The 27,364-nt window shown below is 45.8% G+C and overlaps 2 protein-coding genes across 4 annotated transcripts in view; one reads left to right on the top strand and one right to left on the bottom strand.

Annotated features, from left to right (window-relative positions):
- The window catches only part of LOC107980957 (chymotrypsin-2), a 4,816-nt gene extending 2,500 nt beyond the window's left edge, over positions 1–2,316 (bottom strand). Inside the window, exons 1-4 of the mRNA XM_031927735.2 lie at positions 976–2,316; positions 720–864; positions 289–499; positions 81–215 (exon numbers count right to left, since the gene is read on the bottom strand). Of these exons, the coding sequence (XP_031783595.1) occupies positions 81–215; positions 289–499; positions 720–864; positions 976–1,027 (543 nt within the window). The 5' untranslated portion in view covers positions 1,028–2,316. The remainder of the gene's footprint in view (positions 1–80; positions 216–288; positions 500–719; positions 865–975) is intronic.
- LOC100118056 (cubilin) lies at positions 966–27,364 on the top strand. 3 transcript variants are annotated; one of them, XM_031927725.2, is made up of 16 exons: positions 966–1,069; positions 11,378–11,441; positions 11,631–11,741; positions 12,171–12,348; positions 13,324–13,350; positions 13,951–14,162; positions 14,250–14,457; positions 14,536–14,744; positions 14,829–15,060; positions 15,139–15,324; positions 15,405–15,647; positions 15,740–15,960; positions 16,035–16,217; positions 16,294–16,423; positions 16,527–16,711; positions 21,634–27,364. In XM_031927725.2, the coding sequence occupies exons 3-16, from the start codon at positions 11,639–11,641 to the stop codon at positions 22,269–22,271; spliced, it is 2,955 nt and encodes a 984-aa protein (XP_031783585.1). In that variant the 5' UTR covers positions 966–1,069; positions 11,378–11,441; positions 11,631–11,638; the 3' UTR covers positions 22,272–27,364. The 3 variants fall into 3 exon arrangements, with proteins under 3 accessions (XP_031783585.1, XP_008204673.1, XP_016840225.1); XM_008206451.4 differs by lacking the exon at positions 966–1,069 and adding an exon at positions 5,823–6,240; XM_016984736.3 differs by lacking the exons at positions 966–1,069; positions 21,634–27,364 and adding exons at positions 5,828–6,240; positions 19,267–20,773.

The raw sequence follows: 27,364 nt of genomic DNA, 5'->3' as shown, positions 1-27,364 counted from the left end.
AAACGATGTCTCGTTAGATTTGTACACATACAAACAAGATCCTTCGATGGACACTTAGTTTCGTCGAAATTCAAAGTTACGTGGCACGCGCCTTCTCCGGACTTGGTCAGGGTGTGCGACTCGCTGATCGGGAAGTTCAGCTCCGATTTGCACTTGGTCTGACTGATGACCTTCAGAGCGATCTCCTGGAGCTTGTTCGGGACGTTTCCTCCGAGCTGCGAATCATCGAAAACGTGAGCTTCAATTTCGCAAATCTGACTAGTACGTTATCGTGTTAACGCCGCTTACTCTGGTGGTTCCCCATCCGGTGAGGACGACAGGGTAGTCAACCTTGGTGAAATCCTCGAGGGGCAGACTGATGGGCTGAACCTTGTCGTGGCTCAATCCCAGCATGCCGAAGTCCTTGTGCCAGGCGATGTACTCCGATTTGTAGGACTGTCCCTTGCCACCGTTCAGAAGGTTGGTACCCACCACCACAGTCAACGAATCGTGCTTGCGGCTGTTTTTAAAATGTGCGTTATGCGCAAAAGTTAAACTCCGCCTATACGAAAAATCAATACCGCGCGCGCTGTCAGGCTTCAGCTAAAATATTCACGTGATCCGCTGTTGCTATACACTTCGGTGCGCATCGAATATTTTACTCCGCGGGTTCTCGCGATGATTCGTGTGTAAGTAACGCGAACAATTTGCAGAAAAACTAGAGCGTGGAAAAAACGTACTTCAGTGCGCAGTGAGCGGCAGTGAGGATCCATCGCTTGTTCAGAATCGATCCGCCGCAGAGGTGCGAGGACGGTGCTCTCAGTGACACCTGGTACGGGTACTTGCCGTCCGGTGCGTCCGAGCCTCCGACTATCCTCGGTGCAGCTGGAATGGTTGCGAGGGTTATTAAAATAATTATTTGTTATGATTGCAAATAAATGCTTCGATATCCGGATCACTAATAACTGAGTAATTATATTATATGTATACACGTACCATGAGCTGTCAGAGCGAAGCAGAAAAGGATCGCGCCGACGAGCCACTTCATTGTCGATGGAAATTCGAATTAATTTATCTACCCACACAACTTGTGAGTAAATAATGCCGTCAAACCGGAATCTACGACTATTTATACTCCCGATTAATCGATTTCAAATCAATGCTGCACCCGATGCACGATATGGACGGGGATTAAGAGCGGGGATGATAGCAGAAATTCGCCTCGAATAAAAATCACGTTTTAATCGCCTTTATCGTGATTAATTATGCCAATGCGCGCGCGCGCGCGCGGGCTTGTTATCTCTTGCCAGATTCGAGCGCTGCAGGGATTATCGATGAATTTATTGTTTCGGACGACACACCTGGAGTTTTATTTTCGCATTACATTTTGGTCGATCAATTCGGTAAATTATTTCGCTATAAACTTTATCATTAATTTACCACGAGAAAAGATTGCTTTTTCCGAACCGCAATATATCGCAGTCTGATTTTATTGAGTTTAGCGACGGCTGACAAAAAACGCTAATAAAGGAGGAAGTTCTCGCGCAGAAGAATGAATCGTCGACGCCATCGATAGCTGTATCTCAATCATAACGTCGTTTTGATTCGAATCGTGAGGCCTCTCCATTGTTTATTTTGATTCGTTAAAAAATTTCACTATCTCACTATCGCGTATCTTCGCGTTATCCGCTACTTTCTGATATTCCATCGCAGCGTTCGTAGTGCCTCACCAGTGGATAAATCCGCGATTAGTCAGACGCGGCTATAAAAGACACGCCGTATAAAAGCGTCTCCAAAAAGCACTACATAATGGATTGGTATTCCGGGAAAGCCACGCAATCGCAGAGAAGCCCTCGCGGACAATCACGGAGCTTCGAAAACACGCGACAACCGACTAAAAAAGCGAAGCGAGTGGAATCTCCCCTCGGTATGAAAAGAAAAAAAAACGATTGACGTCGGTCTCAACACGAAAATTACAGCCACATCACAGACTCGACGAGCGTTATATAAGGGTAGATAAAAAAAGAAAGAGCCGCCGACGTTCGTCGCGTTGTCTTCCCGCTCGACCAGCGCGGCGCCTGATCAAAGGAACTAATCTGTTCCCCCCTTCTCTGCAGCTCTGAGCGTCCGAGCGCTAATCAAAATCCTGAGCGGCGGCCTTTATCCGCGCGTAAAGGGCACGAGTCGAGGTCGCAGTAGCCGCTGTGTAAGCATGTGTGTGTGTGTGTGTGTTGTAGGTATAGGAGGTACTGACGGGGATAATCGAGTGTAGGAGTCGAGCGCGTTTGCGAGCGGAATTAGCTGTTAATTGCATTGCTGTTCGCTGAATTGCCATGGAAATGTGATTATCAATAGTACCTTGTAATAAATCCGATTCAGTTGATCTATAGAGAAGCTTATTCTAGTATTATTTAAACAACAAAAAAACTGTGGTCGTGTTCGCACTTCTACGGTCGGGTGAATGTGTTTTTATCTGCTCATTTCTCTGTCGGGTCAATTCATTATCTCGCATTGTCTTCAGCCCCCCCCCCCCTTTTCCATCCTCCTCCTTTTTTACCCCTTCCTCCTCCTCCGCTAATTAATTTTTTTTGCAATTCATGCACAAACTCTTTTTCCATGCATTTCATACCATTCGTACTCATTCATGCGCAGCGTGCATATGAGACCATGCAACGTTCCAAGCACCTAACACGACAATCGAGAGAGAGAGAGAGAGAGAGAGAGAAGACCTTTGAAGATAAGAGCAGAACACAAGCCACCTACAGGGATAAACGTAACCTTCCCGAGAAGCAACGGACCACCTGCTGACCTTGCTTGGAAAATTCATTATATACCGATCACCCACAAATTTCAGTACTTGCGAGCTAAGGGCAAAGGGCTGCCAAATACCATGCGCCACCTAGCGGTTGAGTTTCCGCGCGCTACGCGCTCGCTGTTGGCGCGAAATTTGAAATGCGTGGTAGAACTTTTAACAGCTATACGTGCGCGGTATACAGTGTTTACGTTAATATAATCCAAAAGTTATAATAAATATCGCTTGAAAAGCCGTCGCAACAAGCAAACAAGCCCTCATACACACCTCCCCGCGCACGCGAAAACATTCATACCAACAAAGTTTTCAAAATTCCTTCAGAAACTCGCACGATTCCGCGTATACACGAACGCGCATCAAACTCGCACGCGGAACAAAAAACTGTATATGCCTTTATACCCATCTCGCGTTTCCTCGCCGAACTCGTTAATTATAAGGTGGAATGAATGAAATTGATGAAAAAAAAAAGAAAGAAAAGAAATTTCTCGCCGACTCGTCGGAAACACGTACTTAGACGTGTGCGAGAGCAAAAGTGCGCGTGAGGTGCACACGTTTTATCATATCTACGACTTTCGTCGCAGCGGGAGAGAGTATTATTTTCGTAGAGCGCATCAGAGAGCAAAAGTCATCGTCCGTCTGGAAACTACGTCGCGTGGCAATTAGAGGGGAAATTAGCTTAGTTTAACCGAATTAGCGCGATTTCTGCTTCTGCGACAGCGAGAGAGGGTGCATTATTATTGGCTTTGCGATGCAGCATGAATTAATTACCCGCTGTCGCGCTGGCGCGCTTTATTCAGCGGTAACTATTAATGGCTCTTCTAATTCGGTTCTACTTTTCATCTGATCCCTGCAGCTCCGAAAAATTGTCCAGGCCAGCAGCTGTACATCAGGGAGAATATAAGCCGCGTATAACCTTCTCCCAAGGACAGCAGTAGCATAGCGGCATCGCAGTCGTTCTCTCGGATAAGCGGCCAAGAGTAAATTGCCGCGACGCGAGTGTCGAGTGGCCCGCTACTGGCCCCGCTGCTGGCACATTGTTTAGCGCATCTCGGCCCTCGCTGCACACGTTCAACCCTCTGACCCTCTTTTCTCGCTCTAGCGCCTGCAACTGCACACGTGTATGTGCAGCGCCTCTTATCGCGATGCAGTCGTATAGACGACACAATACGCACAGAACAGATCGCAAGCTGCGTTTTGTATCGGCTCGCGGAGAATTGACGAGCGCGCGGCGAGAGGGAGGTCATTAGGGCGGCCTTCGCTGTGCCGTATACCGATGCGGAGATTATAGAGTTTCGCAATACGGCCGCTGACGGTTTGCGGCTTTGTTACGGAGGGAAATGACTATTGATCGCGTTTTCGGCTTTTCGAGGCTGATTGAGCATCGACATGCGATCTGTATGGTATAAGACACCTGAGAGCGAAAACTGAAATAAGAAGCGAAAGACAGCGGCGTAAGCGCAAAAATACAAAGCCGTAATAACGCGGCGAGGGCAATCGATAATCGCTCTCTTCGCCGATTATAAATACATAATAAACCCTCGCGCAATTATACCCCCTCCGTAAGTATAGACACGCGAGCGGGGCTTCTCCCCTAATCCACGCACACACACACACACACACACACAGACGTCTCAAAAGAGCTGCGCGCGTTAGCGTCATCCGCATATGGAATAACGAAAACCGCGCGCATTTTCTCTCCCTCTCTCTCATGCAGCGGCGTAATTGGGTCAAGCCTTTCGTCGCGCCGGCTCTCTTCAGCGAGTGAAATACGCGCGAAAAAAAAGCACAGTGAGTCGATCTGCATCGGGAATGAATTTTTCATCTCCGCGTGCGGCTCTCTCTCTCTCCCTCGATTTATCAGCCGTGCAGCCGGTGTATGTACACGCGCGTCTATCTTTTATCCGCAGCATCCCTCTCTCTGTTCTACTGCTATTTGTATATCTAGATAGCGAGCGCGCGAGTCTGCGAGTCGCGGCGACGCGGCTTTTTCGACGCCCCCTACTCCTGCTTCTGTGTGGGTTTTCGAACGCATAGGGGGAGTCGCCAGGATCGGAGCCGATAATTACTGGTGCCCCCTTCTGATTATAATACGTCGCTGTGTATAGCTTCGAGTCGCGATTGCGGTTTTTTTTCTTTCTTTCTATCGATTTTCGATTTCAACAGCGAAGTCGGTGTTGCGAAAACCTGGCGCTATGATGGATTATTGATTGCGTCGGAAGGAAATTCAAGCGGTAAGGTGCGTGATCGGTCGGACGCGGTGGTATTTATACGAGGGACGTTTCGACGGAATAAACTTTTATAACTTTCATTAAAAGCCCTCGTCGTCGGCTACACTAATCAGAACTTGCTTTCTCGCCCCATATATACCTATATGTAAAGCGAACGATCGCGCGCCGTAAAGTTTAGAATCTGATTATTTCCGTCCCGCGCGCTGTCTCCGCCCTTTTCTCCCCCTTTTAAAAGTCAATTTGAATTGCAGCGCGCGTCCGTAAGTTCCTGAAAAAAAGTCGCAAGTTTTCGACCCGCTGACTCAAGGCATGAATTTTGGAGAATATTATGACCCACTTGCGCGCGGGGGGCTGAGATAAAGCGAAATGAAAAACATTCCATTGGATTCTATATACCTACTGGCGCTTTTTCTTTCGGGCGGTGTGTCCTATATACTTTACCAAAGAGCGGTAGCGCCTGTGTACATGAATTCGGTTTAATATTCATGTGTGAGAGAGGGAGCTTTTGAGCGCAGCGCGATGCGTCAGGCTTTCCTGCGGTTTATCGGTTTTGCGGTAATTTATTCGGTTTACGGATGCGCGAGTGCTGCACTTTGGGGGCTTGCTTTTTTAACGCGACGCTGACGTAATACACATAGGTTTTGAATTGATTGAAGAAAAAAAATTCAGCCAAGCCCAAGGCACTCAAGCCCGCGCTCCGTCCCTGCAGCAGCAGCAGCAGCGGCGGCGGCAGGCGCGAGCAAAGCTCTTACGGCGCCGTCTCTCCGGCGCGGCGCAATCTACCCCCGTCGCGCGCATCCCCAGTCACAGGGGGTCGGTTCGTCGCTCCACGACCTCTGTCGTCAGTCGGGGCGTGCGCTCGCTGGCCGGAGAGACACGACTGCAGCCCTCTACACTCTGCGTACGCGCAAGCTCGCGTTCCGTACCTCCGGCGCTTCGACTTTTTCTTCGCCTGCTCGCATACCGCGCAGTGTTATTACACACGCACGCACAGACGCACACAGAGTGGCCGCGTAACGGACAGCGAGTGTACAGAAGGACGCGACGTGTGATGCCAGCGCCGGTGCAGTGCTCAGCTCCATCAGCCGCTGCCCGAAGCTGTGCGAGGAGGAGGACGACGATGCCAGTTGTCGTGGTGTGACATAACGCTGCCGGAGGAAAGAAACGCCCGGGGATCGGCGATCGCCCTCTTCGAAGATGCACGCGACGGCGCCGCTGCTGGTGGGTGTTTTTGCTGCACTCGTAGCGCTTTTATCCGCCCCTGCTTTCCATCTCTCTCTCTCTCTCTCTCTCTCTCTCTCTCTCTCCCTCTCCCCTCGCGATCAGCAGCTGTGCACGTGAGATGGCTGCTGTGCATCGCGTGGAAAGTGAAATCTCCGAGAGAGAAAAAATAGCAGCTGTAAGTACTCTCGAGAGCGCAAGAGAGATGGGAGGCTAAAGACAGAGAGGGGCCAGGAACGATGCGAAGTTGGACTATTGACCATCGCACACGCGCGCCGTCCTTGCCAAGCGCATGGGCGCGGTTCGGCGGCAGTGGCGGCGGATCCTTCCCTCACCCCGCCCTGCTTTTCGAGTTTTGCACTTTCTCTCTCTCTCTCTCTCTCGGCCCGAGTATGCAGCCACCTCGCGCACACGCAGCCCCGCCGTCTCCTGGGAGCGTGCGAGCTTGCGCCCGCTATGAGCTTTTCACAGAAAGACGCTTGTATATTGTGGAGGGTGGAAGGACCAGGGGGACTGAATGCGATTTCAGCTTTTTGTAAGGTCGCCGATGGACGGAGCGAGAGGCTTGCGTTACTTCCGAAGTCTACAGCGTGTCCCGAGCTTAACGCGCGCGCGAATTCGAACGCGCGTTTACTTTCGAAATTCCCAACGGCGTATATTAATCGACTCGATGGTAAACAACAAAAGAAACCTTGCATAATTTCACGAGCGCGACAACTGCAAGCTCGCAACTCCGCGCGTTCAACTCCCTCCGATCTCGACTATAAACACAATAGGTCAGCTGCAGCGCTCATACACACACACGCACACACACCGGGTATACGCAACTCGCGTAATTAATCCGCTGGCGCAATTGTGTAGTTTTGTATTATTCGTCTCGGCTTCGCGGCGCATCAGCGCGATCATTGTTTAGCGGTAACAGCTTTTCTCCGCTCTACGCTGCAGCTTTTCCAAATATCGCCTCTATAGGTTTACCGCGCCGCTTATTCGTATAACGTACACCTGCAGTACACGTTGCGATTCGTCACCCCTGAATGTATACAAAGCCGAGCTTTAACTCTCGCTCTCGAGGCCTTTTCACGAGTGAATAAATCCGAAAATTTCAACAGCAAAGCTCTCGGGGCGTGGCGACGATGCTATCGACATTTTTGCCTATATAGCCAGTCGATTAGCAGCAGTCGAAGCTTGTTTCACCGCTTTTTTTTTTGTTGGCTCGCGCGCGCTTCGTAGGCCTTCGGCCGAAAACCAGGGCGTGTCGTAGTGCGGCGCGAGCCTTGAATCGCTTTTGCAATTTTTCAAAAGCTCGATTTGCTAATCGAGGAGAGAGAGAGAGAGAGAGAGAGAACAAACTTCGGACTTGTAAATATTTCATAAACATCGGGTCAGCCCGCGAACTCCGAAGTCGGTAGGAAAAATTAGATCGCCTATATATTGAAAGCTCGATCGAGCGTCAAACGGACGTTTAATAAAGCCGTCCACCCTCTCTATACAAACTGTATATATATAGACTGCCGCACTCTCGGAGTCTCGAGATTGTTGCGATGCCGAGAGGTCGATTAATAACAATTGGATTCCGCGAACGACCTTTGACCCCCCTGTACTGCGTGTCACACCTCCAAAGTCTCTCTCTCTCTCTCTCTCTCTCTCTCGCTCTCGCTCTGAAAACTAATGAAACTTCGATAATCGAGTGTCGGAGCAGCTGCGGCGAGATTGATTTACGGCGGCTCAGCTGTACCGGAATGAAATTAAGAAACTTTACCTTTTTTCCACGTCCCCGTAATAACGAGCCTATATAGTCTACTCCTCGCGTTATAGAGCCGCGCGTCGGTTGAACGGCCTAAAAAAGGCAAATTCGACGGTGGGAATATGATAGATCCGATTGAGAGAGTGAGAGCGAGAGCGAGAGCGCCTGCTGCTATTGTATGCAGAGGGAGAGAGGGTCGAGGGTGAGGGGCGCGCGTTGACCCAATAACCGACGGGGTCGCGCCGCCGACGCCGTTGCCGCTGGGTCACAGTTTTGTTTTCAATTTATACGGCGCCTCTCTCTCTCTCTCTCTCTCTCTCTACGGTACTTTTCGCCGTTGTCTCTGCTTTCGAGGATGGCATTTTCGCAGCCCTTGTTTTTTGGGGAGAGAGAAGAGAATTTCTTGTTTCCCGCAGAGGAAAGCGTATTGCAGAGAGGATGCGCTATGCTGGCTGCTTTCTTTTTCAGTTTTGGAGAGAGATAGTACGCTTGTGTATAATTTTATATTCTTATATTAAATTGCTTCACACCTCGCGCTAAAAGCTCTTCAAAGGATCGAGTTTATTTTGACACTTTCGCAATCTGCATTCGCTACACTCCAAAGAATAAATAAAAAAAATAAGCAACACAATCGTTAAGCACAGATCTGGCCGGAGCACTTGCCGACACTGAGCGCGCGCGCAAAGTATCGTCCGCTCGCGATTACGGGCTCACCGAGCCTTCGCATATCGCGCCTCGCCGAGCAAATAGACTGAAATATACACACTGACTCACGTATATGTTGCATACGCTAATGTACATAACGAAAGCTCGCGACTCACGCGACGTCTACACACACACACACACATACATAGAAAGCCTCTCTCTCTCTCTCTCGAGCACATCAATGCCATGCGCGCTCGACTGCAGCGAGCGACGTGTAGTGGCTCGACTGGCGCCGGTGTATTGTCTATCGGAAAAGGGGCTTTCCCGAGACTCTCGAGGATACTTGGAGCGAGTGTAAGCTGGCCGACACGAGAGGAGGATGTTTTTCATTTCGGCCTTTTGTTTGGCAGCTCTCTGTGTATACCGCACACGCGCCTATCGCGATCGAGCAGTGTTTTAAAGCTCCTGTGCACTCGCGTGCTCTATAGGCAGGATTTTCTTATGCTCTCGGACGTGTGAATTAACGTATACACATGCTCCATTGCTTTCTCAATCCATTTCACTTGGCTCGACTGTAGGTTTCGCGTAAAAGCTTTCACGGGATAGAGCCAAGCGAAATCCAAAACCGAGAGCCGATGCAGAGCGGAGCTTTAAGGGCAACGCCCGAATTCCGGCTCTCCCCTTACTAGTCCAACAATCTCAGGGCCCGCGAACCTTACACAATATATATATAGAGAGACGACCCCCTTGTTTATGCGCGTGTTGGCGCAGCCTGAAATCAAAATTCTATATCGACCAAAAAATAAATCTCTCGCTGATCTTCGCGTGCTTGCAAGCACACATCGTATATAAGCGCATGCGCTCGCGGCGCGATCAGCTGATCGTTGCTCGACGACCCTCCCGAAACTGACTATAATCACTGTGCGAGTCTCTCTCTATCCTATAAATCTATCCTACGCGATTTACATGACAAACAGTCCCCGGTGTGTGTGTGTGTGTATGTGTGTCTAGGTACACAATCACGGAAGCTTTCGTGCGCGATCATACACGTGAAAGCTCAGAACGTTGCTTTTTCCGTAATTGTTCCGTTTCACGCTCTGGCGCGGAACGACCGTTACGGGAATTGGCTGCGTTTTTACAGGGTTCATTATATCGCCGCCGAAGAGTAGTCGAGTGGCCTCTTTCTTTCTCTCTCTCTCTCTCTCTCTCTCTCTCTCTTTCTCCTGTCCCGCATAAATTCCGCACCGCGCGCTGTATACTCATCTGCATGAGAAACATATTCAAATTATCCGCGCGCGCGCGTGAGCGGCGTTTTGAGCGATTAATGAACGCGCGGCGAGAGGATAGAGGAAAATAATTGCAAGTTTTCCGGGTATTTATTTAAGTATATGTATGCATGGCAGGTGGCTTGGTTATTTTATGAAAATTCGATCTTCCTCAAATATCTGCATTCCTCGCTCTTAGCCTCTCAAGCATACTCCATCAGTCTACATCCACTACAACCTATCACAAGTCCACGCATATCCGCGGGGAATCGCCACGTGGATTTTGTTTACCGACGTACGCACACACAGACGCATCGCCCAGTATACTTGTATAGAGCGACGACCCAGTTCTACATCCGCTTCTCTCTCACTCTGCGGCGAAGGGCGTGGCCGAGCGCAGCTTGACTCGTTCCACTTGTGTATCCTGATGGCTCGGGAGTGTGTGCGGAAGGGTTATATGCGCCGGATGGCGATCAGTTATCGGGAAAACGTTTTTTGCCGTCGATGCAGGATATGCGCCGCGCGCATAGCTGCGAGACTATTATTGGCTTATCATTCCGTAGCGCGGACGATATGCGCTTTGTGTTATACCGCGGCGCGTATGCGACTTTCCTCGAAAATTGCCTGTCGTTTCGTTGCACACGTCGATCTTTCAACGAACAGATCGCTGTACGCGAGATTGCGGCTCTCGAATAAAGAACGCGACGTATAGCTATATATCTCGCAAGATTGTGCGGAGCGAGTGTAATTGCCGCAGTCACGTTCGAAATCTCGTCGGCGCAGCGCGCGAAATTTAATAAGCTGCCGGCGTGTGTATAGAAATGCTCGGCAAATTTGCGCTTCCGATGATTCTTGCAAAAGCACACTGGCCAGCTTTTATATCTACAGCCGGCGAAGATGAATTACATAGACAGCCGAGCCGGGGCGTATGCACGCGTCGAGTTATAGGATAAAAAGGATGAGGGAAAGAGGGATGTGTACTACTCCCGAAGCAGCTACTCCGAGCCCTACTTTCGCCTCTCGTTCACGACACCTGTCGTTCTTCTCCCTTTTTCTCTCTGTTCGTACATGTATAGAGCGAGAAATTTTACTCCAAAGGCTCGTTAATCTCACCGACGAAATTTCTGGCGAATACGTAAACCTACTCCAGCTGAGAAAACGATTAGCTCGCAGCCGCGACAAAAGCTGTCGTGTCCCGCGTCTCAAAGGGCCAATTAGCCAAGGCGATTGTCCCGCCTCTTACTCTCAGCTCGCAGCGCTCTGTGTCTGTGTGTATGCAGTTGCCTGAAAAGAGCGCGCGAGTCTCCCGATGCTAATTGAGTCAAGTTGGCCGCGCAAAAGAGAGAGAGAGAGAGAGAGAAGCCCTTAACCCCCGGCTAAACGAATTTTCTCATCTTGTGTGTGTGAGGAGCGCGAGCTTTTCGATACAACGAGGTGTATATATATATAATATATAACACCGAACGCTTTTCTTTTGTTGCAGAAGATCTCCTGGATCATCGCGAGTCATCCTTCTTCCCATGCCCGGAACAGACACTGACGATATGGTAATTGCGAGTGAAAATTTTCCAACACTGTATATCATAAATAAGTATAGACTGCACAGAGCGCTGACGCGGACGGGGCAAACGCAAAGTTTGCCTCGAGTCAGCGTTAGCCTACTATATGAAAGTGATGAGCGAGACTTGGAAATGAATTAACTGGGAGGTGTTTTCTTTTGCCGCACTCTCGAGCAGGACACAGTATGGCTTCGGCACTCTGGCACGCCTCTGGGAGTAGTTTCGCCGCCTCGCACGCCCCCGTCTTCCTCCTGCTGCTGCTCCTGCTGCAGCCGCGCGCTACTACAGGTAGGTGCATCGTTGAATTTTTTAAAAAAACTGTCTCTGTACTGTAACGTCTAGCCGCATTGTGCGATTGCACTTGGCTGCGCCGTGCGGTGAGAATTTTTCGGTTCAAGGTCAACTATCGCTATTTAAAAAGAAGCCGAGAGAGAGAGAGAGCTGCACACGGAGAGTCGCACTGATTTACGGCCTAATGATGTCCCATAAACGTCAGAAGTGTATGTCAATCTCGACTAGCTTTTATAAAAGTAAAATTTTTCAGCCGCTCCATATAGCTTCCGGAGAGACATGCACATCGAGAATTCGCGAAAAGCACTCTATGTTGTTGCAGGGAAGGTGGATCAAACAATAAGAAGTTGACTAATTCGCGGCTCGCGGGCAAGAATTGTCGACTTTTAGTTATCGCGTAATAAAAGAAGGCTGTAAAAATTGCAGAGTGCGACCAGAGGTTCATAAGCATCCCCGACGGGCCGCAGAACGGCACCTTCCACGCGCCGAATCTCATCAACCCGGAGGGCGAGTCTCGGCAGTGCGTCTACACGTTCCTCGCTGGGCCTCACCAGCGCGTCGAGCTCGTCTTCAGCACCTTCGGCCTTCGCGGCTCTCCTCCCGAGTAAGTACTACACTCGCCGAGTCGCTTTATATATCCCGAAACCTCTTGCCCTCTTCTCTCTGCACACTCTACTCATACGTATACAATCATATACACTCTTGCATTTAATATTCGAATTGCCGATTATGTAACGAACTCGTTTTCGCGCGTCACTTGGCGCGCATATTGACAGCGGAGGCGGAGATGGTATTGAGTCGCGCGCGTCCGATCATTACGGCACCTATATACGAGGCGCGCGAGCTTTGACGTATACATAATGGCAAATGCGCGCGTCCGGCGTTGAGCATCCGGTCGGGTATATCGCTCTCTCTCTCTCTCTGAGCTTCGGGGAATGTAAATCGATGGGTTATTGTGGCTATTCTCGTCATCGACGGATCCTCGCTCGGTGAATTCGACGAGCAATGATATACGTGTATTTTTCAGTTGCTATACATTGATTCCCAATTGATAATAGGCAATTGACAAAGGCCGCGTGTGCATTACTGCGTATAGAACACGCTCGGTGACAAGTCTGTGGATCTTAGAGATTATACATAGAGACGTAGAAGGTTGTGCTGTTTTGTTTGGATTCATCGATCGCCTCACAGTAATCACGTTTTTACATTCTCATAGCGTCGGATCATAACTTTAGATGGATCGGCATCGTGTGCTCTTTTCGCGTCGTGCGAAAACAATTTTTGGGCAATTCTCTTAGATTATCATTTCAACGAAACGATTACACACGCGCCCGCGAAGAAATAATCCAAGAGCAATTCCAGCAGCAACGGAAGAAGCAAGAAGCAAATGAAAAAAATATACCCTGCACACGCCAGCATACATCCTTCCTTATCCGTCACATGCCCCATAAGTATATAATCGAAAAATCCTCTTGGACGATCACTGACAACTGTGTGTGCGCGTGTGTTCTCTCTCTCTCTTTTTTCCTGCGTTCGCTGCTGCCGCTGTGCTTCTCGCGCTCATCTTGGGTCGGCGTAGTGGAGCCGCTGTCGGAGAATTACCCGCGTGAGTATCTTCTCTCTTCGCCGAATTGCTCGGCCATGTGTCGACGAGACTGGCGGTAAAAAATGATGCCTTATATCGAAAGTGGCAGAGTTGTTGGCATTGTTTTTTACCGTATATGTATACGCTGCTATACCGCTGTTCATCGTTTTCTTCGCATTAAAATACTAAAGCTAAAAAAATTCAGCTCTGCTCAGTTAACTTATCTAGCTTGTCCAAAGAATTTATTGGGAAATCTAAAAAATCTGCAAACACGCATCGCGTGGCAGTGGGGGAGCCCTGAAAGAGCAATGAATTAACGCACGTTTGATGCATGCCGCACTAAATCCCCCGGGCATCTGCTCTGCGGATAGTACATTGAATCGAAATGAGTCGGATTTAATTATTTGCAAGTGAATGAAATCGGTAAATGTCATGTAAATGTCATGTAAATGTCATGTAAATGTCATTTTCACGTGGGCTATCCGCTGCAGCAAGTCGAGCTACGGCTTCGTCGAAAACTAAGCATCCTTAATTAAGTAATCCCAAAATTGCACGCAATTTCGATCACCTCTACACTTGCGGAGCGTGAGAGATGGAATAACCGAGTGTTGGTGAGCGCAGCTGTGTTCACGAGTATATGGACGTCTACACGGAGATCCGGACGGACAACACGAGCAAGCTGATAGAGACGCCGTTCGGGGGCAGATACTGCGGACCGATTCCGCCCCGTAAGAGGGTCAGCCTCTACCAGGGCATAGCCCTCAGCTTTTATACCGACAAGAATGTCACGCTGCCGACTCTCTTCGACGGGCGTTACGCCTTCATCAATGCCTGTGAGTAGAATAGGACACGCGAGTCGATAAGGAGATTGAGCGCAACGCGATTGATCTGCATCGCTTGAATAATAATAATCAACGCAGCCGAGTACGAGATCGGCACGCCGGCGCCGAGCCTGCCGTGCTCGTTCACCGTCAACGCGGACGTCAAGCGCACGGGCAACATACTCTCGCCCACCTATCCGGGCACCTACCCGAAGGACCTCGTCTGCAGCTACCAGTTCATCGGACAGCCGAGGCAGAGGGTCCGCCTCGAGTTCCGGGACTTTGACCTCTTCTTCGGCGGCCCCCAGTGAGTCTTGAGCTCTATACTTAGACGTTTCTCTTCCGAAATAAGCGGCTTAATTTCGACGCACACGCTCGATCGCAGCTGTCCCTTCGACTATGTGAAAGTGTACGACGGCATCAACAACACGTCTGCCGTGATCGGCACGTACTGCGGCCAGCAGCGCAACCTCGTGCTCTACTCGTCCGAGTCGAGCCTGTTCGTCCTGTTCGTCACGCTCCAGCGCACCGCGAACACGCAGAACCGCGGCTTCCGCGGCATCTTCGAGTTCTCCGAGAGCTTCGTCAAACTCGGTACGACGTGTGCACATTAGCTATTAATATACGTAATGCTTGCATCAAAATCGATCCGCCTCGCTAACGCCTCGATCCGAGCAGACTTCATAACGAACTACGGGGGCGAGCACATCCGCGGCACCGAGTGCGACCAGAAGATCCTGAGCAAGAAGGAGTCGGTGGGCAACGTCGTCAGTCCGAACTTCCCCTACCCCTACATCCCGAAGGTCGTCTGCCGCTACTTCATCTACGGGATGCAGGACTCGCAGCACCTCGAGCGCGTCAGGCTCGAGTTCTCGGTCTTCGTCATACCCAAGGGCGAGGCCAAGGGAGAGTGAGTTTATTATTATATTATTATGTTCACGGGGGCTGAGTCACCCCGATATGGATCCAATTGCCCGGGTTCGCGCAGGTCGAGCTGCACCGACGGCTACTTGAAGCTGTACTTGAAGGGCCAGGAGGCGAGCGACTCCTACGACAAGTTCGACTACGAGCTCTGCGGCAAGGACAGCAACCCGGAGCACGTGGTCAGCGACGGGCCGAGACTCGTCATGGTATTCAGCAGCGGGGAACAGCAGGGCCGAGGTTTCAAGGCCAAGTACGTCGCTGCTCTCTATATCTCTCTACGTCATCGCAAATTCTCCTCGCGATTTTTCAAGCCGACGAAACGTTCGATAGGTACACCTTCGAGACGGAATACAGGATACCGGGAACGGCGGCCCCCGACGGCAGCTGCACCTTCACCTACCGGAGCGTCTCGCGCAAGCGCGGCGAGTTCAACTCGCCGCGATACCCGAGCAATTATCCGAGCGACACGAATTGCACCTATCTCTTCTTGGCTACGCCCAACGAGCAGGTCACCCTCGTCTTCGACCACTTCAAGGTCCGGACGAAAAACTACAACGTCAGCGGCCACTACGGGTTCGTAGACAGCTCGCTCATTCGTATATATATATATATATATATATATATATATATACACACGCACATAACGTTGACCTTTGACGTTTCAGCGCCGAGTACTGCCAAGACGACTGGGTGGAGATCTACAACATGTACCGCGACGACACGGAGAAGCTGATAGGCAGGTACTGCGGCATGACGGCCCCCGGCCCCGTCGAGTCCACTCTCGGCGCTCTCGGCGTCAAGGTCATCCTGCACACCGACTCCGACCTCGTCTACAGCGGCTTCAAGGCCCGCTACACCTTCGAGAACGCCAAGTCCATTTTCGGAGGTTAATAGGCACAGTAATAGTACACAACTGGATACAAACGGATTTTTACTATTTTCGACTTTCTATTCGCACAGACTGCGGATCGAACATCAGCAGCCTGCACTACGGCCTGATAACCAGTCCGAATTTCCCGAACAAGTACGAGGCGCCGCCAAAGAACGTTGCCAGCAAGACTTGCAACTGGTTCATCAACGTCAGGCCGAACCACCAGATTCTCCTCAACTTTGAGCTATTCTCCGTCGAAGGAGAACAGTCGGGTGCGTATCTCCTACACTTGCTGCATAATCGATCAACTATAACGATGACAAAAAAACCCTCTTCCCAACGAAACAGCTCGAGGCTGTCCGGCAGCGGTGCTGCGCATGTGGATGTCGCCGCACAGCACACCCCTCGAGCTCTGCGGCGTGAAGGAGCCCGAGGAGAAGTGGAGCCACCTCTCCGACGACCACAACATGCGACTGAGGTTCAATTCGATATTTAATGAAAAAAACAACAACAACAATAACAACAAAATTGTTCATCATATTCGACGAAGCTTCAACGAAAAACTTACAACCTCTGCGCAGCTTCCTGTCGGCCGACAAGGCAGTGGGTCAGCAAGGTTTCCAGGCCGTCTGGACGGAGGTGACCCAGGACAGCGAGTGCAAGGGCGGCTTCCTCTGCGAGCGCAGTGGCTACTGCATCGACGCCTCCCTCAAGTGCAACAACATCAACAACTGCGGCCCCGAGGACAACTCCGACGAAGAGCACTGTAAGTCTTCTTCTTGGACATTCTTCTCCTTCCTCTACGATTAACCGGAATAAATATACTTGATATAGAGAGACCTATATATATGCCGAACGCACCGTTATCAGAAATTATTATTATTATTATTATTATTATTATTATACTCTCGATGAGTTATAGAAATTGGATTGAGGGAGAAAAGCAAAAGATTCAGTGTAGGAGGAATTATAAACGGACACATGCCTGTTCAGTGTTGGATACGCTTCCACCTTTTGATATTCACGTTATATATATATATATTACTTCACGTTTCTTTATATCTTGGCTTAAATTACTTTATCTCTCTCTCTCTCTCTCTGTGAATAGTTTGCGATTAAAGTGGAATGGAAATTCAATAATAAATTCGCTCTTTAATGCAAAGCTGTTCACATACGTAATTAAAAGTATATATCTATATAAAAGAACGCTGACAAGCATACTTGAGATGTATAATACCGATATACACTCGGACACCGCGGTACGATTCCTTATTATTTTCAGTGTCGTATATTTATATACACTATCTCTCACTGCTCTGTCTTTGCTAAAGATTTTTTTTATATGTATATATAATTTATTAATATACTCACGCCGATGCACATTGATTGATATGAGCATAATAGCAACAAGTATTTCTAATATACCTAAAGCTTTTGGTCGTAATGCGGAAAATGAGAAAGTATGATACAATATAATAACATGAGAATAATAATCAATCTTTTCCGTTATACACTGTAAAAGCATATATATATATATATATAAATCCTAAATGCGACTATTGCTCCCTATAACTATATGGCATGCACTACAATATGTATATTCTACTATATATATATTATTTTCGTTATTATTTATTGAGTCACTATACCTATATTATATATGAAAATATGAATTGACGAAAGAAATGCTCTGTTCACGTCGAATCGTGCCCTATGTGAGTTACAACTTTATATATATATATATATATATATATATGTATATATATATATAGCCTCTCACGCAGACGAAAGTCACTGCCACGCATTTACATTATACTATACTATATAATACTATGAACGACTTGTACGGAATTATGATCTCTTTGCAAACTATATATACACATATATACTTGATTTCCTCCTTTTTAAATTACTTTTTTTATTCTCCACTTCTTCTTTATTGCGACGTATAAAAATATCGCATAAACGAGTCTTGAATATTGTAAAAGGCGTATTACCTTGAATTTAACACTGCACGTAGCATGTATATATACTATACATAAATATCTCAAAGTACCTGATGATTATTGTACTTGTACTTTTTTGGGTCGTTTAAACTCCATTGATCGACTTAACGACGGGTTCTTATCTCAGATAGATTTTAAAAATTAATATAAAATTCAATATATATTTGATTTTAACGCAATATTAATATACGAGAGATTATATATTTTCAACACATATAATATTAATATATTCCAAAAGTGATATAGCTTGACGGTTCGAAGCACATAGAAATAATATTCGCTCATATATAATAATACCAGGCATTGTCGTTGTCCGTGTCCATATATTTACGAAAATGTAGTAATTCGTGTTGCCAAATATCAAACAATAATTCTAATGTGTGATAATATATAAAGTTTCAAATTTATATTTATATATTCGTGAAAACACATTCTAAAACTATGTGTATACGATTATAGTTATTATAGTTACAAATATAACTGACGTTACAATAGTATATCATATAATAACGCTTTAACGATCAGTTCGTCGGACACCTTTGAATGAACAACAATTTAATGCTACAAATGAAATGGGCTATCGGGAGCACAAATCCTGACCTGTGATTAGTCGAGAGCCCTCTATATTTATACAGTATGGTCTATATAACTAGAGTCGCTCGTAATTCAAACATATATGGTCCTAGTTTTCGAGTCTAAATGAAAGCATAGAATTTATAGTTTACATAGCTGATGAGAGTATAATATTTAATGGTACATTTTAGAGAAGAAAATATATTATATAAACAAATAGTTTTTTAATCTATAGTCCATACGAGGATATTTATATTAATCGATATTCAGCTGCCATAAACATACTTGCCGACTGAAAATTCTTTGAAAAGTAAATAACCTATTTTTGTCTTGATAGAGTAACTGTTAGACTAAACAAATAAAGATAGATTATATATTATTCGAATCAATGAAGTATATTTCTATAGACAAGAGCGTAGTCAAGATACTATATAGTGACTGTGTGTTATCGTTGTCTATTACGAAATCTATATAGTGGTTGTCTAAATAACAAATACAAAATTTTCTTGCATGAGTTATCCAACGTTGTATAAAATAAATAAATAATTTTCAAAGCTAAACATTCACTTGGGTAAAAAAAAAAAAAAAAAACAAACAAACAAAATAACAGTAGGCAACGAACGACGGCAGAGCAAGCAACAGAGAAACGAAATAAAATGAAAAAAAGATATGAGAAAAAATTAAACTATAGAGCTGGAGAGCGGGCTGTGCGTGAATGGTATTGTGTATGGTGTCCTCGCAGGTGCAGCCCCGGCCGACTTGGCCCCAGCCCTGGCTGGACACACTGCCGTGCTTCCTCTCTCTCTGTGCTTTGTGTTCGTGACCATCTGAGCCGATGATCGAAGATCCGGCATGCCTCTATGAACAATATAAATCTTCTCCTCCCTCTTCTTAAATAACAAAAAAACCATCTCACGTGAGTCTTACCCTCTCGCACAACAAGCACACAAGCACGCACGCTGTTATGTATATTTGACATGCCTATGACTATATCTCTTGAATTTAACGAGCCTATATAATTAATTGCGTTCGCCGGAATGCTTCTGCATATGTTACTTTTTTTTACTGCTTCCTCGCTGTATTATATAGACACTTACTGTACAGGCGAAACGGGGGCTTTTATGATTTAGCGCGCGATGATTCAGAGTTTTATGGCTTTTAGCGACTGCTTTCGAATGACGCGTTTCCTGATTGCGGAGGCAATTTTATTTTTATTTTTTTGCATGCACGCGCGTCGATATATAGTTTTTCAATCATGTGCGCTTTTCCGCGAAACGAAATAACGCGAAAAAAAATAACGAAGCTGCGCTGTCTATCCAGCGCTAATTGATTGTCGGATATTGCAGTGTGGCTTTTTCATTTTCAAAGTACATAGCTCTGGCAAGTCATAGATTAACTTTGGAACAATAATAACTAGAGAGTGGTATTCAAAAAGAAAGTTAAGCATCAGTAAATATAACTCTGATTTGTCACTTCGATTTATTCGGCCGTAATTTGTTGACTGATATGCTTATGAATCTCCTCTCCTTTCATCCGGACGTATAATCAGAATATACATACGAACCATATACATTCCTACGACTACATATCACTATACGCCCTGGCAACATTACCGAGATCGTTTCCAATCCGATGCATGCCCAAAGTGAATGCCGAAGCCGATGTATGTGTATTATTGCCTCGATTGCAGCTGTGCATAAATCTATAAGAAAGCATTTTTGTGAATCGGAGAAAATATTCTACAAAGTGGTAACTGCATGCATCGCCCTGTATACTATAACTTATTTCGCTCTTTGATTTTTACACGTATTATTGATTATTCTATATATACTGTAGCATTTATCTAACATCTATATACATGATATATTTACATAAATATCACATTATGCTTATATTATATATCGATATAATTTATGCGCTTCAAGCAAAACGTCCCGCAAGGAGAGAAACAAATACTGCAAAAGACCAACAGAATTCTATACGATATACAGCGTCAAAGAGCATACGCTTTGACGATAATAAATTTTATATCTATAAAAAGAAAAATAGTATAACGTGATATATAACGAGAAAAATTATGAAACGTATTTTTCACAAAAGCCATACATGATATTATACGTACATAGAAAAGTACATTTATCGAAGCTGGTATATAATAATATATCATTAAGTTTTTATGTTCTTTCTTGTATTTGTAATTTACGCACAATTGATGATGACAGTGAAAATAAATTATATTACAAAATCTACCGAACGTCTAGTAGTATTTTTATTTATCACTTACCATATACTTCTCAATTCGAATCGACGTGTAGAACATTTGCATTTGTATCCAAAATTGATTATACACGCATACGTTATTGTATAAGGTCATATTTCACGATTCGTTCTCTCCGCGTGTGCTGGCAAAGAATCCGTGGCAGTGAAATAATGAACGGGGGCAGTGTGCGTGTGTGTATATATATATATATATATATATATATATATATACACACACACACACACGCACACACACACAGGTAACGCTTTTGTAGGTAAAGCGATGAGACGATTGTTCGATCTACAAGTGAAGATAAACCAAAAACAATAATCCTATACCCATTCATTATGTCTGACATGAATTCTTTGGCGAAGGGACCTTCTGCTTCCAAAAACATGAAAGAATCATTTCTCAACGGTGCAAGGAGACGCGGTTTTCTTGAAATTCGTCTATATTCGTCTCCTTGCATTGTTCAGCGAAAATTCATACGGCTATACGGATATATTATTTTGAAAATAACGAATAGCCAGAGCGAAGCTGTTACATGAATTCCTGGATCAGGTGTTTTCAATTATACAACACGAGAGATGGAATTCACGTAAAGAAAGCTCATCACTGCAAATGCACATCGGGTCGCCGATCGCGTTTGCAGTATATATAGCCTTATATCACCGCATCAAACGCATCAACATACACATACATAACAAGATGTATCCCCCACATCCCTCGTCCCTCTCATCTCATCTCTGCCTCACGCTTACATTAAAAAACACACACACACACACACACGCACACAATCAATCGACACTTGTCCCGTGGCGCGCCTCGACCGCTGATGGTTGATTGCAGGCAAGGTGCCCCCTCCGCCGGAGAACTACTACGCGCTGCCGGCCAGCATCGCCTGCTTCTCGGTCCTGGTGCTGCTGTTGCTCTGCTTCCTCTGCCACCGTCGGCTGAGGCGTCGCCCGAGCCACGGCCACCACCACCACCACCACCACGAGCCGCACCACCACCATCACCACCACCACGGCGCCGCCGCCGCCGCCCACCTCGACGACCTCCAGCAGCGCGTCGACGAGCGCACCGGGCGCTGCTTCCACCACCACCACCATCACCACCACAGTCTGCTGCACCAGCAGCAGCAGCAGCAGCAGCAGCAGCCCTACAGGCCGAGTCTCCAGCAGACCCGGGGCATGCACTCGACGGTCGACGACGACGAGGACGAGCTGGCCGACTACAGGGGTGGCTTGTCGCAGCAGCAGCAGCAGCAGCAGCAGCCCAGCCCGCCGAGCGACGACAGCGACGAGGCGGAGCTCGAGCTCGTGGGCGATCGGGCCGAGGTGACCGGCTGCATGGCCACCCGGGAGCGCATCCAGGGCATGGGCTGCAGCGACGAGATGGACAACGACGAGGAGCAGCTCGCCGAGGAGCTCGCCAGCGACAGCAGCCCCGAGAGCTGCAACACCGTCAGGGGCGGCATGCGCTGATTGTCCGTCGACCTGCAGCAGCTGCTGCTGCGCTCCACCCGCGCTCCACCCGCGCTCCACCCGCGAAGTATGACCTTATACAATGATTCGCTCGTCCTTTCCGTGTATATCCGTGTATGATCGTATACGTGTGCGTCCCGACCTAGATAATGTACTCAAACCTCGTCCTCTGAGCGCCACGTCGACGCGCTCAGAGCCGCAGCATGACGTTTGACTCGCTCGAGGGGCTGGCTGTGTTGTGACACTCGCGCGTATAAAAGCATACTTTGTGTGTGTGTGTGTGTGTGTGTGTGTGTGCGCGCGTGTGTGTCCGTGGGTGTGTGATTTTGATCGACTGCGTGCGGAGGTATAGCTAATGTTCTACTCGTTGTTCACGCGCGATTGCTTGTTACGTTATATAAAAATATAATGCAACTCTGCGACGATCGGCTCGGGCTCTTCTCCGCCCGGAGCTCTGGAGGACTCATATAATATTTTACGAGAGGGACGAGGAGAGTCCGAGCCGAGTTGGACTAATTCATTGCGCGGGAAGAACAAAGTCGATATGTGTACGAACCGTAAATTATGTAACTCTGTAGATAGAGAAAAGATGCAACGAGAGCCAAAATCTCGTATACAATATACTCAGTCGAGTCAACGGATTACATATATGTTTAGGATGCAGGCCCTGACCGACTTTGTTAAATATTCGTAACGCCCTATATAATGCGACCGCGTGTAAAAATGGACAGGGACTCGTTCCGCGTCAGGATTGGATTTTTCAAGTATAATAGGCATTACTATAAACAGCTATTACGATAAAACGCAACGGGGACGGAGTATGTGCAGGATGGAACCTCACCATTTTCATATTGTTTTATATATACGACGCCTATAACTTTTTGCACGGATATTTTTTCTACGCCGACGACGACTAATCTACCGATGAATATAATATAACTTGTTTACATTGTACGGCATCGCATCGGGATGTATGACGTACACAAAATTAATAATAGTTGTAATAATAATCGCGTTTGTATTAGAGAGGAAAAACATGAGACACGCGTACATAACACAGGGACGCCTCTAATATTATATGACGATATACGGGAATTAGTTATTTAACACACACACACACACACACACACACAGTAGCAGAAGTCGAGAGCTGAGAAAATTGAGTATTATAAACATACTAGGATATATACATAAAGATGAAACTAAAATGAATTAAACTACGTATATTTAAATAAACATGATAGTCAAGCTCGACTCTTCGTTTTCTAATTCGAACGCGATGCGATGCGAACGCGCAGAAGAATAATATATAAATATAAATATTATATAAAGAGTGAAGTATAAGAGTCGTATATATATATATATATATATATATATATATATATATATATATATATGTGTGTGTGTGTGTATGTATATGTTTGAACGATAAGTCACTTGATTTATAACACGAAGATTAATGGAAGGATTTGAAGGAGCAGATGTTGACATAATGCAGATTATATATAACTTATATATATACAGTATATATTCGTTAGAGAAAGAGAGAGAGAGAGAGAGAGAGAGCGAAAGAGAGTTGTGGTTTGTAGACATTTCGGGGCACGGGTGAATAAAAGTGAATTATTTAAAAAAACAGAAGGATTTTAGAAGAGTGCGATAAGGTAACGTACGCTTACATTTGTATACAATTTTAACTAGCAGGTGCGAGAGTGAGGGGGCGACGAGTAAAATTTAATTTTCGCGGCGCACAGTTTATATTGCGACGAATTGTTCGAAATAAGATACCACCAGCATGTGAAAAATCGCTGTAAAGAAAATTAAAGGTCGCAATATGAGATGTACTTATACACGCCGGGAGAAAAAAGCAAAGTAAATCACCCTAAAAATTCTAAAGCCACCAGAAGGCGACGTACGCGACGTGCGAGAAAGTTCTATATACGTGTGTGCGAAAGTAGCAATGTCGAATAATTACGAGTACGTGTGTGCAATTTAATGTCTGTTTGTGTCTGTCTGGGGCGGGAGGGGGAGGGGGAAGAAGAAAAATAATACTCACAAATATATTTCACATTAAACGCTGCCATTGGAGCTATACCAAAGTATATTCTAAACTATGATATAAATGAATAATTAAACGATTAAAATATAAATGAATGAATAAACAATTGAACGGTAAAAATTAATGAAAAATATAAAGCAGATGAAAAAATAGTAAAAGAGACACGGTACACACACACACACACACACACACACACACATAATATTTAGCGTGCGTTTCTTGTGCAGCGCGATTCTCGTCGAATCAAAAAGTTAGACACACATCGCACTCAAAGGAATTTCGTGTTCAGACTTCTACAGGTGTCGATTCGATCGTTTATTACAGCCAGGAGAATAAATATAAGGGGAAAAGTTTTGCTGTTCGTTCCTTTCCAAGGCGGGAAAGTGCCTGCGTCTGTTCACACACGTTTGTTTCCAGGGAGGCGAAGATTTAAGCGAATATAAAGAAAAAGAACTATATAATCACATAACGAGAGGCGGGAGTGTTGAGAAAAAAAAAAGAATCAATAACCAAAAAAATATATATATATACGCAACCTTTCGCACATTTTGTAAAAGTCTCGTCCGCCAGATCAAACGGAGAATCATAATATTGTAATAGCCAACGCAACAAACCAATATACGTGCGTTTAAAATACTCTAACTAAAAGAACAAAATCAATGCTAGAAGATCTGAGAATAATGAGAACAAACCAGCGTGTTCATAGTTACCGAGTGTAAATATATAACGTCTCGTAATCATGATTTTTCTTTTGTTTTATAACACTCGCGTACACGTGAATTAGCGCTAAAGAGCATCGACGATCAGAACTATATGGGGGAGCGAGATGCGCGCGACTAGGGAAAATCGCAAAATAACCCAAGTATTATTACGAGCAGTATTAAAGTTTTTACGATCCGACGAGATGACGCGCGCGACTATTTACGGAGGCCCAACGGCGCCGGCATATATTATTGCAATACACACACGCTATACTTTTTCAGGGTATACGTATAGACTCTCTTTTTTTCTGTGTAACTTTGCAGAAAGTATCATCTCTAGCTGGCATTGTTCGATCGCTTCTCTTTTGTCGTGCGTAGAAATGCAGAAGTTTTACTTATCGCTGGTTTAAGACATGATCGGGAGGAGACACGATCCGTTTATAGACTGACTCGAAAATTGTCAGATTCAAAAATCAGCCGTCCCGAATTCCAAACCTTTTGTTCCATTCGTAAGAATTAAAATTCCATTTTATCAGCCGAGGAGAAAAGGATATAAAATTGAAAAGATTTCCCAACGGCGTCGGGTATCCATTGGAAATGCGCAGGGCGTAGAGATCGTATATTTATACGGTGTGCGAATAAGGGGCTCGATCATGCATTTGCAAGTATAATAAACGAGAGGCCGCGTCCCTTCAACGTCATTGACGCTCGACACGTAACACGTCTCATGTAATACGGATATCTCCGTGAAAAGCGAGCCCGGCGTTATGCGAAAGAGAGAAGAAATAAGCGTTATATTGAATTGGTATTTTATACGTTCTATCGCGCGCTCCAGTTTTTTCTTTCGTTCTCTATCAAAAGTGATACAAGCATTACGCCACATCCGCGAGTCGTTCCGAACCAATGAACAATGGAAAGTAACAAGCGCGCCCGAGGGGGATGCGACCTAAAAATCCGCGACGAAATCGCGCGTCCAATTGGAGAGAGAGAGAGAGAGAGAGAGAGAGAGAGAGAGAGGAGATGCGGAAAAACTCGAGGGAAATAATGGCGCGACTTTTAAAAGAGTCGCGCACTCGGAAATCCAGCCGCGTTGCGGCTGCATATATAAGAGGCGCGGGGACGATGGGAATATCAATATAAAAGAACGCGCATGATGCAGGGGCTGTGAAAAGTGGAAAAGGCCGGCTTTTTCCTGCGCCCTCTCGACGCGCGAGATATACATATATGCACGAGGCGGATGTGCGCTCTAACTCTTAAGCCTTTTCGTGGGATGAGATTCGCGATGTACATATGGAATTCTCGCGTCGATAATAGAGTGCGTTTCTTTGTGAACCTGACGCGCTTTTCGCTTGTTTATCGACGCTTTTTACGCAGGACGACTAACTTAATTTTAATCCAACCGTTTTACAATATTCAGATGAAAATTTTATCGTCTAGTCGCTTGTGCAAAGGCGAGAGAATAAACTCTAACTCTACATAAAAATTCAGAAATCCTAATCGATTAAAGACGCTGTCACACTACACGTAGCGCGGCTGAGCTAGAAATTCAAGTCTGATGGGGACAGTTTTTTTTAATAATTCATCCATCGTAATCGTATAACTTTGTATAACCATATAACGAAATTATTTCCATTTGACGTACACTATATATTTTTTTAAACTCGACTATATAATATGTAAACTTTAGTTAGTCCGTTCAATCTTCCGAGCAATCAACTAGCCATTTATTATCCTGGATAAAAGAGACGTAAAACGAGACGAGAGGCGATTTAAACATTAACATTAGACTTAAACGTGTAAAGGAAAACCTTCGATACCTATATATAACAAAAATAATACTATATAATAATAACTTTTTAAGAAAACGTTTCCTATATATTTTAAGAGATAACGAAACGACAAAACAAAGCATTATAATTATATCCAATTCGACGTAGTGCGAATCGCAATAATCACACCCGGATTGTTAAGAAACGATGACCATCAGGGAGGGAAAAAAAACTGCGAAATTGAAATACACAGCTGCCAGGACCTCGTGTAGCCGTAGAACGGCTCCGAGATCCATAAAAAAAAAATAATGAAAGGGTTTGAAACATTGAGCTGACACACTGTGCAGACGAAGACGCGTACATAGGCACGTAAGGACGATCATCCCTTTTGTAGTTTTTAGTACGGAGAATCACAACGACGCTCTCATTATATACGATTATATATAAAAGATGAGAAACCAAGTATATTAACAAGAATACACGAAGTATAAACCAAAGAAATAATGAAAAAACAAATGAAAAAAAAAAAAAACTAAACATAGGCGTACATGGTAAAATATTACGCAA

The sequence above is a fragment of the Nasonia vitripennis genome, chromosome 3, assembly GCF_009193385.2.
Source record: "Nasonia vitripennis strain AsymCx chromosome 3, Nvit_psr_1.1, whole genome shotgun sequence".
In the NCBI taxonomy this organism is placed as follows: domain Eukaryota; kingdom Metazoa; phylum Arthropoda; class Insecta; order Hymenoptera; family Pteromalidae; genus Nasonia; species Nasonia vitripennis.
This window is presented reverse-complemented; position numbering and strand designations above follow the sequence as displayed.